General features: G+C 36.1%; 1 protein-coding gene across 11 annotated transcripts in view; it reads right to left on the bottom strand.

The window, feature by feature from the left end:
• The window catches only part of DOCK7 (dedicator of cytokinesis 7), a 232,910-nt gene that overhangs the window by 93,875 nt on the left and 120,792 nt on the right, over positions 1–18,243 (bottom strand). For all 11 annotated transcript variants that reach the window (XM_055091843.2, XM_063600783.1, XM_034966435.3 and 8 more), the window contains exons 19-22: positions 12,962–13,048; positions 10,326–10,557; positions 7,165–7,329; positions 4,071–4,240 (exon numbers count right to left, since the gene is read on the bottom strand). In XM_055091843.2, coding sequence (XP_054947818.1) covers positions 4,071–4,240; positions 7,165–7,329; positions 10,326–10,557; positions 12,962–13,048 — 654 coding nt within the window. The remainder of the gene's footprint in view (positions 1–4,070; positions 4,241–7,164; positions 7,330–10,325; positions 10,558–12,961; positions 13,049–18,243) is intronic.

Genomic DNA, 18,243 nt, shown 5'->3' with positions numbered 1-18,243 from the left:
CCACCTGCCTCAGCCTCCCAAACTGCTGGGATTATGGGCGTGAGCCACCACGCCCAGTCATGTCTTAAGTCTTTAAAGCAACATTCTGGTTGCTATGTTGTGAACAGAGCACAGGGTAGAAGTAGGGAAACCATCTTTAAAACTAGTACATTAGTTCTGGGAGAGATGATGGTTGCTCAGACCAAGATGGTAGCAATGGAGATGGAAAGAAGTGTCTCTACCTTTCATATATATCCAAATCTGAACAAAACTATTTAGAAAAAGCAGTTAAGTTTAGAACTCCAGAGAGAGATCTGTACTGGAAATATAATTTTGGGAATCATTAGCATAACATTTACGTGGTATTTAAAGCCATGGAACCTGATAAGCTGACCAAGGTAGAGTGTAGAGAGAAGACAAGAGAAGAGAAATAAGGACAGAGGCCTGAAACACATCCAGATAAAGAGATCAGAAAAGGAAGAATCCACAAAGACTGAAAAGGTATAATCAGTAAACCAAGAGGGAAACTAACAGAATGTAGTACCCTGGAAGCCAAATAAATGAATAAATCACAGAGGAAAAAAAAATTTAACTGTGTGAAAAGCTGCTGGTAGGTAAAAGTAAGCCGAGTTCTGAAAATTAACCACTGGATTTAGCAACATGAAGGGTGCTGGTGACACTAACAAGGACAGTTTTGGTGGAAAATGGGAGGAATATTTGACTGAAGTAGAGATGATAGAAGTAAAAGAACTGCAGATAGCAAGTAAAGAAAATTCTTAAGGAATTCTACCATGAAAGGTAGCACAGAAATAGCAAGTAAGGTAGCAGTTGAAATACTAGAGAATAATTACTATAATTTTTATTTTTATTTAATTTTTGTGGGTACATAGTAGACATATGTATTTATGGTTTACATGAGATATTTTGATAAAGGTGTATCATGTGTACTAATCACATCAGGATGAGTGGGGTATCCATCACCCCAAGCATTCATCCTTTGTGATACAAAGAATCAAATTATACACTTCTAGTTATTTTTAAATAACTAAATAATAAACAGTATTTACCTATTTAATTATACAAATTACCCTGTTGTGCTATCAAATACTAGATCTTATGCACTCTTTCTAATTATTTTTCTGTACCCATTAACTATCTCCATTTCCCTCCTAACACCCACTGCCCCTTCCCAGTCTTTGGTAACTATCATTCTACTCTCCATCTCCATGAGTTCAGTTGTTTTAATTTTTACCTTCTACAAATAAGTGAGAACATGTGAAGCTTGTCTTTCTGTGCCTGGTTTATTTCACTTAATATGATGATCTCCACTTCCATCCTTGTTGCAAATGACAGGATCTCATTCTTTTTTATGGGTGAATGGTATGCCATTGTATATATGTACCACATTTTGTTTATCCAGTCATCTGTTGATGGACACTTAGATTGCTTTCAAATGAGAGGAATCATTTTTTCAAAATGAGAAAAACAATAGCATGCCTATATGTGAATGGGAATGATTCAGTATTTAGGGAGAAACTGATGATGTGGAAGAGATATGGAAAAACTGGTGGAGTGTAGATCTTGAGCAGGTGAGACCAGATGAGAGCTTGAGTGAAAGAAATTAATTTAGGAAAATAAATAGCTCATCTATTCATTTTTAATACAGAAGAGTATTAGGCAGTAGATAGTAGATGGTAATAGGTAGCTAGATAGCATGGTAAAAGTTTATCAAAGTTTTCTTCTGATGGTTTCAGTTGTCTCAATGAAATGGGAGATAAAATGAGAAAAGGAATGAGGGGAGAGGTGTTAGGAGGTTTGAGGTAATGAAAGAAGGAATTAAATCATTTCCTGGGAGAACAGGAAAGTGATGGAGATACAGAAATACAGTATAATTGCCCAATAGCATTAAGGGCTCTCTTGAGGTTTATTTCAAATGAGATCAATCACCATGGTATTTCTCAAGACATGTTTAGCTGCACAGATGCTGACATGGCATAGGCAGTCAATTGGGTTTAACTATGGTTTCAAGGTTTGGGAAAGATAAGGGAACTGAGGTTTGATTATAATGGGAGTAATTTTTTTTTTTTTTTTTTCTGAAATAGAGTTTCACTCTTGTCTCACAGGCTGGAGTGCAATGGTGAGATCTCGGCTCCCTGCAACCTCCGCCTCCCAGGTTCAAGCAATTCACCTATCTCAGCCTCCAGAGTAACTGGGATTACAGGCATCTGCCGCCATGCCTGGCTAATTTTTGTATTTTTAGTAGAGGCGAGGTTTCACCATGTTGGCCAGGCTGGTTTTGAACTCCTGACCTCAGGTGATCTGCCCGCCTCAGCCTCCTGAAGTGCTGGGATTACAGGCATGAGCCACCATACCCAGCCTGATGGGAATAATTATAATGATTGCCCATAGACATTAAGCTGGCTAAGGAAGAAGAGAGAACATTAAGGGGGTGAGACACAGTAAAAAGGTTGGAGGATCAAGATTAGAGATTGCAAAGGAGTAGATAAACTAAGTTGACGTACTACAAGAAAAACAGGAGATAACAGAGAACAAAATACATGAAATTGAGATTGTGAAAATTAAAGTTATTGGTAATGACAAGATTGCAGGGGTGTCCAATCTTTTGGCTTCCCTGGGCCATACTGGAAGAAGAATTGTCTTGGGCCACACATAAAATACACTAACATTAATGACAGCTGATGAACTTACACACACACAAAAAATCCCTGAACAAACTCATAATGTTTTAAGAAAGTTTACAAATTTGTGCTGAGCTGCACTCAAAGCTGTCCTGGGCCACATGTGGCCTGCAAGCCACAGGTTGAACAAGTTTGATATAAGGGAAGACCATGACTGAGGTGGAGTGGAAAACAAGATCACCTGAAGAAGAGTTTCTTGAACTGCCAGGTCAATAAAATAAGAAAAAATGAAGGGTAGCTATAAATAAACTTTAGATTCCTTATAATTTTGAGATAAAATTATATACATTATTAGTGATTACAACTAAATAACTCAATAGGAAGGTAGCTATCAAAAATTTTGCAATAAAAAGAAAACAACATAAAAACTATGTAAATAATACTCGATTAGGACAAGGCTGACAAATTCTCATCTTGCAATGGCTTTCTAAGAAACTACCTTGTATTTATATATTTGTATATATTTTTATATATATTTTAAAAATCATTGATCCATTTAAAGTACATCTTGAAAAAAGGCAAAAAATCATTACATATATATATAGGCCTCTTTGTTCTAAATCTTGAGTTTATAATCTATCAAACCTAAAAGAAATAACTAGAATTATGCTAAATGAGTCTTAATGTAAATCTTACAAAAATTAAGAGACATTTTAAAAGAACCTTAAGGAAATGCTGTCTATAGCTTCTTTTCTTTAGGAAAGTTTCTGAAAATCCAAAAATCAAACTTATTCTACTGAAGACCTATGCAGTATATAAATATACAGTATATAAATAATGCTACATACTACCTGTATTACAATAAAATATAATCAATAATGAAAACAGGAATAAAAAACCTGAGTTCTTTTCTTAAACATGGAAATAAATGTGTGTGTGGGGTGGGGGAAGCGTTCTCTTTTCGCAGCTGCCATAGTACTCAGGTTACTCTGCAGTATCCCTTATAAATAACTCTGAGTATCACTCTTTCTAGTTTACAAAAATGGAAAATTGTTTAATCACTCTTCTGGATATTTTTTGGAGAAGAGGATCTCATGACTTGAATCAATGATGACATCTCTCTTCTACATATCAGTCACAGATTTATTTTAATTCTATATGAAATCAATCTAGCCATTTTTCACATGATGGAGTATCAGACCGACAACAGTAAGTTATATGCAACTAGTGATCCCAGACAAATTTTAGAATTTTTAGTGGAGTAGTTTGTAAGAGCAAGCATATTTAACAGAAAAATAAAACAGTGTTTACTGATAGAACAGAAATGTACAATTCCTTGCTAATTCCTAACTTACACACATCTCAAAATTCAGAATACATTACAACAACTGGATATTTCTCGTTTGTTCACAAAACAAAAACCAAATTTACAGATGCATGTCTTCAGTTTACCTTACTCCCGATGATTGATCGAACTTCATCATCTGGTGACGTGGGAGTCCCAGATATATCTGGATTGCTATTACTAAGGCTTCGAGAACGATTTAAATTAAGGCTTGCAGGTCTCACCGCAGATCTAGCCATTGTGGCATAATGCACTGATCCTCCCAAACCCCCAGGACCTAGAGTTGTATATGAAATAGCACATAATTAAAGAAAATTAGTCAGGAAAGGATCTGAAAAAAAATCTCTGCCACTTTAGAAAATTCCACAAAGATCATGAATTGCTTTGGTTTCTAAATAAAAAATATACTTTTTTTTTTTTTTTTTTTGAGACAGAGTCTCTCTTTGTTGCCAGGCTGGAGTGCAGTGGCTTGATCTTGGCTCACTGCAACCTCTGCCTCCCGGGTTCAAGCAATTCTCCTGCCTCAGCCTCCCGAGTAGCTGGGACTACAGGTGCGTGCCACCACGCCCGGCTAATTTTTGTATTTTTAGTAGAGATGAAGTTTCACCATGTTGGCCAGGATGGTCTCAATCTCTTGACCTTGCGATCCGCCTGAAGAGGCAGGGTCTTCTAAACAAAAAGTATTTTATATATATATATATATATATATATATATATATATATATATTTTTTTTTTTTTTTTTTTTTTTTTTTAAACAGGCAGGTGCCATTTTTTTTTTATTAAGAGGCAGCACTGGAGTGCAGCAGTGAGACCATAGTTCACTATCATCTTGGACTCCTGGACTCCCACCTCAGCCTCCTGAGTAGCTAGGACTACAGGCACACACCACCATGCCCGGGTAAATTTCTCTCTCTTTTTTTTGTAGAAACGGGGTCTTGCTATGTTGCCCAGGCTGGTTTTGAACTCCTGGCCTCAAGCAATCCTCCTCTCTTGGCCTCCTTGAAGCACTGGGAAATGTTTTTTTTAGAAAGAAAGAAAATAAAAACACTCAAGAACTAATGATTGCTGTACAAAGATACTCTATTTTACAGCAGTTTATAAAACCATATGAACTATAAATAAAATCATTATCTCTTCAGTGTTTCTATAATTGTATATTACACATACAATAAAAACCAAAATAGGAAACACACACACACAGACGTGTGCGCGCGTGTGCATGTGCGTGCACACACACACACACACACATGCACACACAGCCCTTTCACTTCGGTATAGTTGGTATTTCGGACCCAAGATGCTCCAGCTGGTGTCTCTTCCTTTTTTCCCACCTCTCCTACTCTGCCCCTTGACAGTCACTAGAGAGAGTGCCAATTTATTGCTAACATCTCTTAAATTAAACCATGTTTTATTTCTCTACCTTCATTACTGCTAACATCTTTTAAATGAGAGCATGTTTCATTTCTCTATCTTCATCAGTGACAATGTGAATAACAAAATAGTATCTTTATGATATACATACAAAAAACTAAAGATAATTTTCAGATCCAAAGTGATAAAAAAGCAAAGGCGGCTGGGCGTGGTGGCTCACGCCTATAATCCCAGCACTTTGGGAGGCCAAGGTGGGCGGACCACGAGGTCAGGAGACTGAGACCATCCTGGCTAACACAGTGAAACCCCGTCTCTACTAAAAATACAAAAAATTAGCTGGGCGTGGTGGCAGGCACCTGTAGTCCCAGCTACCCGAGAGGCTGAGGCAGGAGAATGGTGTGAACCCGGGAAGCGGAGCTTGCAGTGAGCCAATATTGTGCCATTGCACTCCAGCCTGGGCAACAGAGCGAGACTCCATCTCAAAAAAAAAAAAAAAAAAAAAAAGCAATGCCTCCCTTTTTGCCTGACTAAAATCAAGCCTAACATCATCTTCCAACCTGTCTTTTATTTTTAAAATAAAACATCCAGGAATTATAGTGTTAATTTATCTTCATCTTTCTGAATGTCATATTTGCAAATGATATTAATACATACCTGTTGCCTAATTAATTCATACAATCTTTCAGGTCAGCATGTAAAAAAAAGATGCTTTGCAAAATCTGTGGAATTCTAATAGTGTATTGAATAAAACAGTAAATGGAGGAGCACTGTAGATATTACATAATCACTCACACATTCATGTCCTCAAGTGGTATAATTTTAAAAATTAACATAGGACATTATAAACCAGAATATAAATGTCAATTGCTTTTCTTTTTGCAATTAAGTAAAGAAATAAATTGGGCTAAAATTTAAAATCAGGTTACTATTATGTCTAGTGTTCACAACGAACGTCACAATTATTAGTCACCGTTATCAATGTCAACATTGCCAAAAGCTGATAAAAGGCACTTGCCATTATCATTAATGTCATACAGACATATATGTGAGTAGGTTAAATGATACGCACAACATAATCATTAGTTAGTTAAATGAACAACTAAAGGATTATTCACACTAAGACATCTCCCACCATTACCTCCACTATCACCAGTGGTACACAAAAGACAATAACAAGTCGAGTCTCCAGTACTCAGAAAGGTTATATTATTTCACTGACCACGAAGAGATCAGAACTTTCCTAGAGAACAATCTTCTATATCACTGTAGGTTTCAAAGGGTTTTCAGGAAACTACCGAGCCACCACATTTCTCCTTTAATGCCCAACAGCACTCTGAATGACAAATACAAGATTCTATTTTTCTTGTCTTTTTTATGTTTAAAAGACAGGATCTCACTCTGTTGCCCAGGCTGGAGTGCACTGGCAAGATCATAGCTCACTCTGGCCTCAAATTCCTGGGCTCATGAGATCCTCCCACCTCAGCCTCCTAAACAGCTGCGATTACAGGGGCAAGCAATTCCTTATCTTAACAAGGAATGATAAAATGCTTCCAGAGACAAAGTTATTTTCAAAGCTCATTTCCAAAAATTAACTCAACCAAGAACTCAAATTCAAACTAAAGCAAACTGTATAAAAAAAGATGTCTAAAAATGTAACTTATTTATCTCTTTAACTTCAGCACCTAGCACAGTGAATGGTACTTAGCAGGTGTTCAATAAATGTTTGCCTTTGAATAAATGGATCACAGTATGGACTACAAAATTATCTCAATACTGACATGAACATATAATTTATGAAAGACAGCTTCATAGTAAAAAGAATAAAATACCTGGTGATGATGAATTAGGGTAAGTATTTGGTAGGCGGAAAACATAATGAATATATGATGCAAGAAGGCTGTTTCTGCCATGCTGGTCATGATTTCCTTCCAAGTTTTTGTGAAGTCGATTTATAATTGATGCCATGGCTTCAAAAGATGCTTGACCTAGGTTAACTTTTAAGAAAGAAGAAGTATTTACCTTTGCTTTAACTTTTTTTAGACTGTAAATTCCACGAAGATCAACATTTTGTCATCTTTGCATACTTTAAGTATAGTGACTACACAGTAAGTGTATAAAGATGATTACTATTTGATATTGACTTTTAATTACACGTTGCATTAGCTGAGCCAAAAACACTTTTCTGAACAAAATGAGAACTCATTTTACTAATTTAAGATGAAAATTATATGGGTTTGATTAGTCAAAAAAGAAAACAATGCTCAACAGATATGTTATTTAGTAAAACAATACAAAGTACATAAGAAAAAAGAAAATACATCGTGTGTAATACCTTAAGAAGCAATTTTTCATTTTAAAGATTACTCCAAAAATCTAAATAGCATATAAGGGTATATATTACTTTTGTTTAAAAAAATTAAAAATATCAACAATAAAAGAGATTATTGAAAATATTAACAGTATAATAAGAAAATAGTGAATAAGCAACTTGATTGGAATGAGTGAATCTGTAAAATGATTAGAAGGAAAAAAAAAAAGAGGGGGCTAGAAAAACAGGTTGAGGTAAGACTACAGCATTTTAAATCCCAGGCTAAGCAATACCTACTCGGTCACTCAAGTCAGTATGTAACAATAATTTTACAAAAATTGGGGAATTGTGATAAATTGCACACTGCATAAATGGGTAAACTGAACAGCCACTTTGAGCAATAGAATCTTAGATTCTATAATTTATTTAACCAAGACAGGAAATTATGAAGAGATAATGAGGCCAATTAAGTTTTCCCAAAAGTAGAATAATCAGATAAAATGGTCATTTAGGAAGATTAATCTATATATACTGAACTAGAGGGGAAAGAGACCAGAGACAGAAACCTGAGCGAAGTTAAGCGATCCTACCTGCGTTTCTGGTTAATCCTATTCCTTTTTCTTACAGTAGCTACTCCAAGTTACAAGAATCCTTCTCAAAACTAAGGTCCTCCTTAATTCCTCCTTAGCAAATCTTGCCTTCTACCTCACAGAAGAAATGTATAAAGCATGAAAGTTCTCATGTTTTTCTTTTTCTTTTCTTTTTTTTTTTTTTAAGAGATGGGGTCTTGCTATGTTGACCAGGCTGGTCTGGAACTCCTAGCCTCAGGCAGTCCTCCCATCTTGGCCTCCCAAAGTGCTGGGATTATAGTTGTGAGCTACCACACCTGGCCAAAAGTCCTCATCTTTTTCTACAAATTTATCAGAATCTGAAATTACTTTATCTCCTCTCCAAAGGAAGTAGTGCCCTCTCCTATGTAAGAGTGATCTATCTATCACCTTTACTCTTGTCTCACAGAATTACTTCATTAATTAACCTCTTTTCTCCCCATGTATTTTTCTCCCTTCTCCCATTTGAGCATGTTTAGATGCTGATTTCTCTCAGCACATAAACATGCTAAAATGTCTCCACTCTTTTGCCCTACTCAACCCTGCTTTCTCTTCTAACTTAACTTCTTAAATAGTAGTATAGCTTCTTGTATTTATTTTATCATCTATTTGCTTCTTAATTCCCTGTAATCTGGCTTCTACCTTCACTTAGACTAAAATTACTGATGTAATTTCACGAGTAGACATTTCTCAAGCATACTAGATAAGAGAGAGAGGGACTCTGGAACCAGTTTGAATCTTGGCTCTCAAATATAAATAAAGCACATAGCATTATTCCTGGTACACAGTAAATGCTATGCAAGTGTTTGCAATTACTGTTATTACTATTATTTTACTTATATAATCTATAACAAAGAACAATGCTAACCTTTTTTTCCTTAAAACCTTCTTCTATAATTTCTGTAACTGTACACTCTATGATCTCACAATCCATTCTCTCTTCTCCATCCCATTGTTACCTATGTTTTAACAGGAACTCATCATTTTTTGTATGAAATTCTGCAAGACTCCTAATTTGTCTCCCTGCCTGTAGGTTTTCCCACTTTTAAGTCATCTCTACATAGCATAGCCATCTTTTTCTAGTCAAACTTGGTCATGTTACTTCTCTAATTAAGACCAGATTCTTCAAAGGCTATTTATTCCCTACAGAAAAAGTCCCAATTTCCTAAAGTCTGGAAGACCCAACTTCATCTCCCACTCTCCATATTAGCTCTAATCAATCCTCTAATTTATAACTAATTACTTAAAATTCCTCCCCCAAATTCATTCTGAGTTCATTATGTCTGTGTACTATGTACATGCTGTTTCATGCTGTTTAATCTCCTTGGAATAATATTTACCTGTCAGACTCCTATTCATCTTTAAATACTCAACCCAGGAATTATTTCTACTTATAAATCTCCCCTAAAAAAACTCAAATAATTGAATACTCCTCTCCTTTGTGCCACTAGTCAAACATAAAAATTCTATCTGGTTAGCTGAAATTTCTTTCAAGTTCAACTTCCCTGCAGGATTTGGGTGAAAGCTGTTGGTAAAAAAATAAGGAGTAAACCTTGAAAAACGATGGGAATGAAGAACACCTTTCCTTCCAGAATTATAGAAAATAAAAAGAGAAAACGGAGACTAAGAAAATGAAGGAAAGAAGAGCTACATTAAGTGGAGGATAGCAGATGAATGTAAATGTAGAGTAGGTAGATTATATATCCTGTAAAATACAACATGATTTACCTGTTTGCCTGTTTTCTTAACTAGTCTGTGAGATGTTAAAGTCAGGAACCATGCCCTGAACAGTGCCTATCAGTGTCAGGTACATAGTAAGTGCTTAATAAATATTTGGTAAATAAATAAATAAATTTGTTTCTATAATTTCAGTATATGCCTATAGAACACATTTTATAAAAACAAAATAAAAGTTATTTTCTGGCATTATAAACAAGTAAATAACATCTTCCACCCCAAATCAAATATAGTCCTTATATACAGCAAATAGAAATCATGTTTTTTTTTTTTTAACAAAATTTAGAAATGTCAAGTTATAAATTTCACGTCTCATCCCCAAACAAAAGTAAATTACCTATTTGGCCAGCAATGACAGGAGGTCTAATAACTAAAAGTATCAGTTTATCTAGCAGAAGATGAAGAAATCGGACCACTGGTTCCAACTGGGATGAATTCAGTGCTGAAATACTGCTCTTCAATTCATTTTCTAAGTTATTTTCCATGATTCGCATGTCCCCAATTCGGACTGGGAACAGGTGTTCATCCAGAGCATTGACCAGAGCAAAAAATTTGTCAAGATAAGGATCCTAAAACAAAGAATAAACAAAAGCACTAAGCACTTATAACTTTATAAATTTCCCAATTCTAAAGGACCACGGACCACAAACATGTCATATTACTTGATAACACTAAAAAGTTCAAGTAGGTATACAAACATTGTTTCCAATTAAACAAATCTATTTTCATTTATCATTATAAAATGATCACTTCAAATACTATTAGTTACTTAAGAAAACTACTGATACTAATTAAGTTTTTTTTTTCAGTTTTAGTTTGCTTTATTAGTTTGAAGTTCAATTATTGTGGCAGGCATATTAGTAACCTACTTTTGTCCATTATTAATTTATTGTCTTTCAGCTCCAAAGCCTTTGGATATAAGGCAAACTCATCACCATACCTTATGATACTGGAGTCATTCTTTTACTGGAGACTACCTGCGTAGTTCTAAATAAAATCTATATACTACCAACTTTCTTCCTAAAGACAGCATAGAGGTGCTGTATCTTCTTCTTTTCCCCTACCTCACTGTGCAGAAAAGAATTAACATAGTGGGCTTAAGACAGCTATTCTTTGAAAGTTCTGTTTACAAGTTTGGCCTTGGGCTAATCACTGGGAACTTGGATTTCAGGGGGGTTCCCATTGACAGAGATGGCTCACTGTGCCTCAAACGTTTGTGCAAAACAATATGGTATAAGCTGAACACCTACTTTCCTTCTGGGAATCTGGAATTTTGGTACATGTTAGGCAAAGGGTGCCTACGTGACAAGCCCCTAGTAAAAACCCTGGGAATTGAGTCTGTACTGAACTTCTGTGGCAGACAACATTTCACATATGTTGTTTCAACTTGCCCCATGTGATTCCACTGGGAGAGGATTTTTGGAAGCTTATTTCTTGTTTCCTCTGGACTTCACCCCATGAGCCTTTTCACTTTGTGAATTCTGCTTTCCATTCTTTCACTAAAATAAATCATAGCTCTCAGTATGACTATATGCTGAGTCCTGTAAGTCCTCCTAGCAAATCACTGAACCTGAGATGGCTTTGGGAAGTCCCTCCACACCACCCTTTCCGTGTATAGGTTAGTGAAGCCCTGAATTTCATTTTAAATACTTGCTTCTTCTCCCTCTACATATTCTCCATGGAAAATCACATTTACCAATATAGTTTCAGCTATCACATTTATTCTGTTACCTCCAAACCCAAACTTCAAACTAATTACAACCACCTACAGGACATCTCCATCTGAAGTATATAGGCACTTCAAACTCAACAGGTTCAAAAATAAACTCACAGGCACCATAACTGCTTCCCCTTAGCATGGCCCCAAAAGTATTTCTCTCATGTTCTCTATTTAGGGTAGAAATTACCATCCACCTGGACTCTATGGCATTCAAGGTCCTTCACAATCTATTACCAGCCTTCTATCCTTATGTATCATGATTTCCTATGCACTTTAAACTATTTTCACACCAGGTTACCTGATGGTCCTTAGACTACTGTAACTCTGTACTTGCTACTCATCATCTGAGTTGTCCACTCTCCCTTTCTCTGAGTAGTAAATGGCTACTTATAAATGCAACATCTCAGTGCCTAGCAAAACAGATAACTCTTCCCTCTGTACTTCAAAGAATTTAGTTAATATATGTAACACTGTACTAATTTTATCATACTTTTTACACTTTCCCATATTACACTGTAAGGTTCTTGAAGGAAAAGCTCTTTCCTCAACAGGTAACATCTCTCATCTCACGGAACTTACCATCTAATGTGGGAAAGAAACAATAAACAAATGTGTATGTATGTGTGTTATATACATACACACAAACAGAAAGAGTGACAGAGTCAAAGCGCAACAGAGAAGCTGGGCGTAGGCAGTAATAAGTGCAGGGTAAGATGACATACAGTAATGAGGTTGCTATGTTTTAAAGAGTAACCATGGAAGGCCTCTCTGAGGGGAAGAGAAACTCTAATTCATAAGTCAAATGAATACCAGGAGGAAAAGCATTCCAGGCAGAGAAAGAGGATGTATAAAATCTATCAGAACTTGGTATATTCCAAAAATAAGGAATTTGGAACAAATGATCCCTAAAAACTCTTTCCATTTGAAATACTCAAGTCTATGAGAAATAAAGTGAGCTGATGATGGTTTCTCAATTCTAATTAATTCTGCCATGTACCAGAAACTCAGAAAAAACATGAAGTCAATGACATTTTGAAACAAAAATGTTTGCTTTTGTTGACATTCAATGACATTTTGTTGATTCTTTTTAAAAAAATCTTCTAAATATTGTATGTTTTTAACTGACATATATTCTCATAAATCTGACAGCAATGACAGATTTATGACAGGTAACAAAACTGACATCACAAGTATTAGATATTACGTTCAATTTATTTAAGTGAAATTTGATAATAAAAATTATTAAAACTCACTTGTGTATGGATAGATGAAACAGCAACAACTTCAACATTAAAAACACCTTTGTGATTATCTACCCATTTCATGCCAGGTAGAGGAACCTGTAAGATATTAAATATAATGATCACAGATGCTTAAGTAGATTATGAACTCTGAAAATAAACAAAAATTATAATATCCCAATGAGAAAAATATTGTGAAAATATATTTTTATTCACTGTAAATAAATTAAGAACTTTTATATTTCATTCTTATTTCAAAATCAAGCAATGTTTTCTACAAAAGAACTAAAAGTCTCCAGGAGCAACAAGCATAAAATAATACACACAAAATTTCTATCTTCCCAGAGATATACTCCCTTATATCATTCTAAACCTTCATCTATGTACATATATTTTTATATACATTGGTATATACTTAATACCAAACATTATTTTGAAACCTGTTTTTCATTTATTACATTGTGAATCTCTTTTCATGTCAATAAATTCAAATTTACAATATCATTTTAATGGCCTCTAATATTTCATTTTAAACATTTCTATTATATTTTAATTGGGTCTTAAAATATTTGCAAGCAAAAGCCTGTTGGTTTAAGGATCCAAAAACTTTTTTTTTTTTTGAAATAGAGTCTCGCTCTGTCACCCAGGCCGGAGTGCAGCGGCATGATTTCAGCTCACTGCAATCTCCACCTCCCAGGTTCAAAGGATTCTCCTGCCTCAGCCTCCCGAATAGCTGGGACACGCCCAGCTAATTTTTGTATTTTTAGTAGAGACAGAGTTTCACCATGTTGGCCAGGCTGGCCTTGAACTCTTGACCTCAGGTGATCTGCTTGCCTTGGCCTCCCAAGGTGCTGGGATTACAAGCGTAAACTACCATGCCAGGCCGAAAACATTTTTTCAGAAGTAAATTGCTAGGAATGTCAAAGTTATTTCATAAAAAGTAACTTTTAAAAGTACATAAATTCTCTCTATTCCTCCTGCTAAGTACAGCTAAAAACTCTGAAACCTGACATATAAATGAACATAAAGACTGAAAGGTAGAGAGAAAAAAGATGATAGGCTAGAGATCTCAGGATGCAAGAAACGACAAGGCAGCATTTCCTGGGTTTTACTTTTGCCTCACATATCCTGGACTGAGTGCTAGAGAGGATGGCAACCCAGAAACGCCAAAAGAAGTGGAGAAACAAAGCCCCAAGAAAAGCCTGCTCTCTCTGGCCAAAGACAATAATATTCCAGCTAGTTACAAGGGAACAAATCTTGGCCCCACTCTCGCCTCCCTACACTGAATGGAGAGCCTAGGCAGCCACCCTTAGCAGCCTGAAATGAGGTACCCCTCTCCCCAACTCATGCTACACACATTGAGGTGCTATCAAAGAAGACAGAGTTGAGAATCTGTCCCTTGCCTGGTGATAACAAGCCCCCAACCAACAGAGGTGACAGTGGAGGCCATGTGGAGCAGTAACAAGGTGCCCCCCTCCCTCACAACCAGGAAGAGGTCAGCAAAGGCCTAGTGGAGAGCCTGAAATTCCACCTTCACCCAGTAACGAGCCCCCTCACTGGATCCACCCTAGAAAGTAAAAGGAGGCAGAGTGGGTAATGTGGACCTTCACCTCTACCTGACAGCAGCACCTCCAGCCCCCACTGCTAAAACAGAATATTTCAGTAAGATCTAGAGTCACATGGTAACTATAATGTCCTGGATGTAATTAAAAATTATTCATCATATCAACTAGGAAACTCTCAACTGAAATGAGAAAAGACAATCATCAGACACCAATACTAAGATGACAGATGCTAGATAGACCCGACAAGGATTTTAAAGCAGGTATCATTAAAAATGTTTCAAAAAGCAATTATGAATGTCTTTTAAACAAATGAAAAAAGACTCACCAAAACAAACAAACAAAAAAACAGAAAAATACAAGAGATTTCTTTCCTATGGTTTTATCATTTTTTATCATGTATAGAAAATAAAACCAAATAAATTCAAATCCCCATTACCAAATTTCAACACTAATTAGATAAGAAATTCAACATCTATGACAGGATCAAATTCACACACAACAATGTTAACTCCGAATGTAAACGGGCTAAATGCCTCAATTAAAAGACACAGACTGGCAAACTGGATAAAGAGTCAAGACCCATCAGTGTGCTGTATTCAGGAGACCCACCTCATGGCCAAAGGCACACATAGGCTCAAAATAAAGGGATGGAGGAATATTTACCAAGCAAAAAAAAAAAAAAAAAAAAAAAGGCAGGCGTTGTAATCCTACTCTCTGATAAAACTGACTTTAAACCAACAAAGATCAACAGAGACAAAGAAGGCCATTACATAATGGTAAAGGGATCAATGCAATAACAAGAGCTAACTAACCTAAATATATATGCACCCAATAGAAGAGCACCTAGATTCATAAAGCAAGTTATTAGAGACCTACAAAGACACTTAGACTCCCACACAATAACGGTGGGAGACTTTAACACCCCACTGTCAATATTAGATCAAAAAGACAGAAAATTAACAAGGGTATTCAGGACCTGAACTCAGCTCTGGACCAAGCGGACCTAATAGACATCTACAGAACTCTCCACAACAAATCAACAGAATATACATTCTTCTCAGCACCTCATCACACTTATTCTAAAATTGACCACATAATTTGAAGTAAAACACTCCTCAGAAAAGGCAAAAGAAAGGAAATCATAACAGTCTCTCAGACCACAGTGCAATCAAATTAGAACTCAGGATTAAGAAACTCACTCAACTACATGGAAACTGAACAACTTGCTCCTGAATGACTACTGGGTAAATAATGAAAGGAAGGCAGAAATAGATGTTCCTTGAAACCAATGAGAACAAAGACACAACGTACCAGAATCTCTGGGACACATTTAAAGCAGTGTGGAGAGGGAAATTTATAGCACTAAATGACCACAAGAGAAAGCAGGAAAGATCTAAAATTGACACCCTAACATCACAATTAAAAGAACTAGAGAAGCAAGAGTAAATAAAGTCAAAAGCTAGCAGAAGACAAGAAATAACTAAGATCAGAGCAGAACTGAAGGAGATAGAGTCATGAAAAACCCTTCAAAAAAATCAATGAATCCAGGAGCTGGTTTTTGGAAAAGATCAACAAAATAGACCACAAGCCAGACTAATAAAGAACAAAAGAGAGATGAATCAAATAGATGCAATAAAAAATGATAAAGGGGATATCACCACTGATCCAACAGAAATACAAAATGCCATCAGGGAATACTATAAACACCTCTATGCAAATAAACTAGAAAATCTAGAAGAAATGAATAAATTCCTGGATACATACACCCTCCCAAGTCTAAACCAGGAAGAAGTCGAATCCCTGAAGAGACCAATATTCAAGTTCTGAAACTGAGGCAGTAATTAATAGCCTACCAACAAAAAAAGTCCAGGACCAGAAGGATTCATAGCTGAATTCTACCAGAGGTACAAAGAAGAGCTGGTACCATTCCTTCTGAAACTATTCCAAACAACAGAAAAAGAGGGACTCCTCCCTAACTCATTTTATGAGGCCAGCATCATCCTGATACCAAAACCTGGCAGAGACACAACAAAAAAAGAATTTTCTTTTCAAAAGAAAAGAAAATATCCCTGATCAACATCGATGTGAAAATCCTCAATAAAATACTGGCAAACCGAATGCAGCAGCACACCAAAAAGCTTATCCACCACGATCAAGTCAGCTTCATCCCTGGGATGCAAGGTTGGTTCAACATATGCAAATAAATAAACGTAATCCAACACATAAACAGAACCAATGACAAAAACCACATGATTATCTCAATAGATGCAGAGAAGGCCTTCAACAAAATTCAACACCCCTTCATGCTAAAAACTCTCAATAAACTAGGTATTGATGGAACATATCTCAAAATAATAAGAGCTATTTAAGACAAACCCACAGCCAATACCATACTGAATAGGCGAAAACTGGAAGCATCCCCTTTGAAAACTGGCACAAGACAAGGATGCCCTCTCTCACCACTCCTATTCAACACAGTATTGGAAGTTCTGGCTAGGGCAATCAGGCAAGAGAAAGAAATAAAGGTATTCAAATAGGAAAAGAGGAAGTCAAATTGTCTCTGCAGATGACATGATTGTATTTTTAGAAAACCCCATTGTCTCAGCCCAAAATCTCCTTAAGCTGATAAGCAACTTCAGCAAAGTCTCAGGATACGAAATCAATGTGCAAAAATCACAAGCATTCGTATACACCAATAACAGGCAGAGAGCCAAATCATGAGTGAACTCCCATTCACAATTGCTACAAAGAGAATAAAATACCCAGGAATACAATTTACAAGGGGTATGAAGGACCTCTTCAAGGAGAACTACAAATTACTGCTCAAGGAAATAAGAAAGGACACAAATAAATGGAAAAACATTCCATGCTCATGGATAGGAAGAATCAATATCAGGAAAATGGCCATACTGCCCCAAGTAATTTACAGATTCAATGCCATCCCCATCAAGCTACCACTGACTTTCTTCAGAGAACTGGAAAAACTAAACTTCACATGGAACCAAAAAAGAGCCCAGAGAGCCAAGACAATCACAAGCAAAAAGAACAAAGCTGGAGGCATCACACTACCTGACTTCAAACTATACTACGAGGCTACAGTAACCAAAACAGCATGGTACTGGTACCAAAACAGATATATAGACCAAGGAAACAGAACAGAGGCCTCAGAAATAACGCCACACATCTACAACCATATGATCTTTGACAAATCTGACAAAAACAAGCAATGGGGAAAGGATTCCCTATTTGATAAATGGTGTTGGGAAAACTGGCTAGTCATACGCAGAACACTGAAACTGGACCCTTCCTTACACCTTAAACAAAAATTAACTCAGGATGGATTAAAAACTTAAACATAAGACCTAACACCATAAAAATCCTAGAAGAAAACCTAGGCAATACCATTCAGGACATAGGCATGAGCAAACACTTCATGTCTAAAACACCAAAAGCAATGGCAACAAAAGCCAAAATTGACAAATGGGATCTAATTAAACTAAAGAGCTTCTGGACAGCAAAAGAAACTATCATCAGAGTGAACAGGCAACCTACAAAATGGGAGAAAATTTTTGCAATCTATCTATCTGACAAAGGGCTAATAACCAGAACTACAAAGAACTTAAATAAATTCACAAGAAAAAAATAAATAATCCCATCAAAAAGTTGGCAAAGGATATGAACAGACACTTCTCAAAAGAAGACATTTATGCAGCCAACAGACACATGAAA

The sequence above is a fragment of the Pan paniscus genome, chromosome 1, assembly GCF_029289425.2.
Source record: "Pan paniscus chromosome 1, NHGRI_mPanPan1-v2.0_pri, whole genome shotgun sequence".
Lineage (NCBI taxonomy): Eukaryota > Metazoa > Chordata > Mammalia > Primates > Hominidae > Pan > Pan paniscus.
The sequence above is the reverse complement of the archived record's forward strand: the minus strand, read 5'-3'. Positions and strand labels throughout refer to the sequence as shown.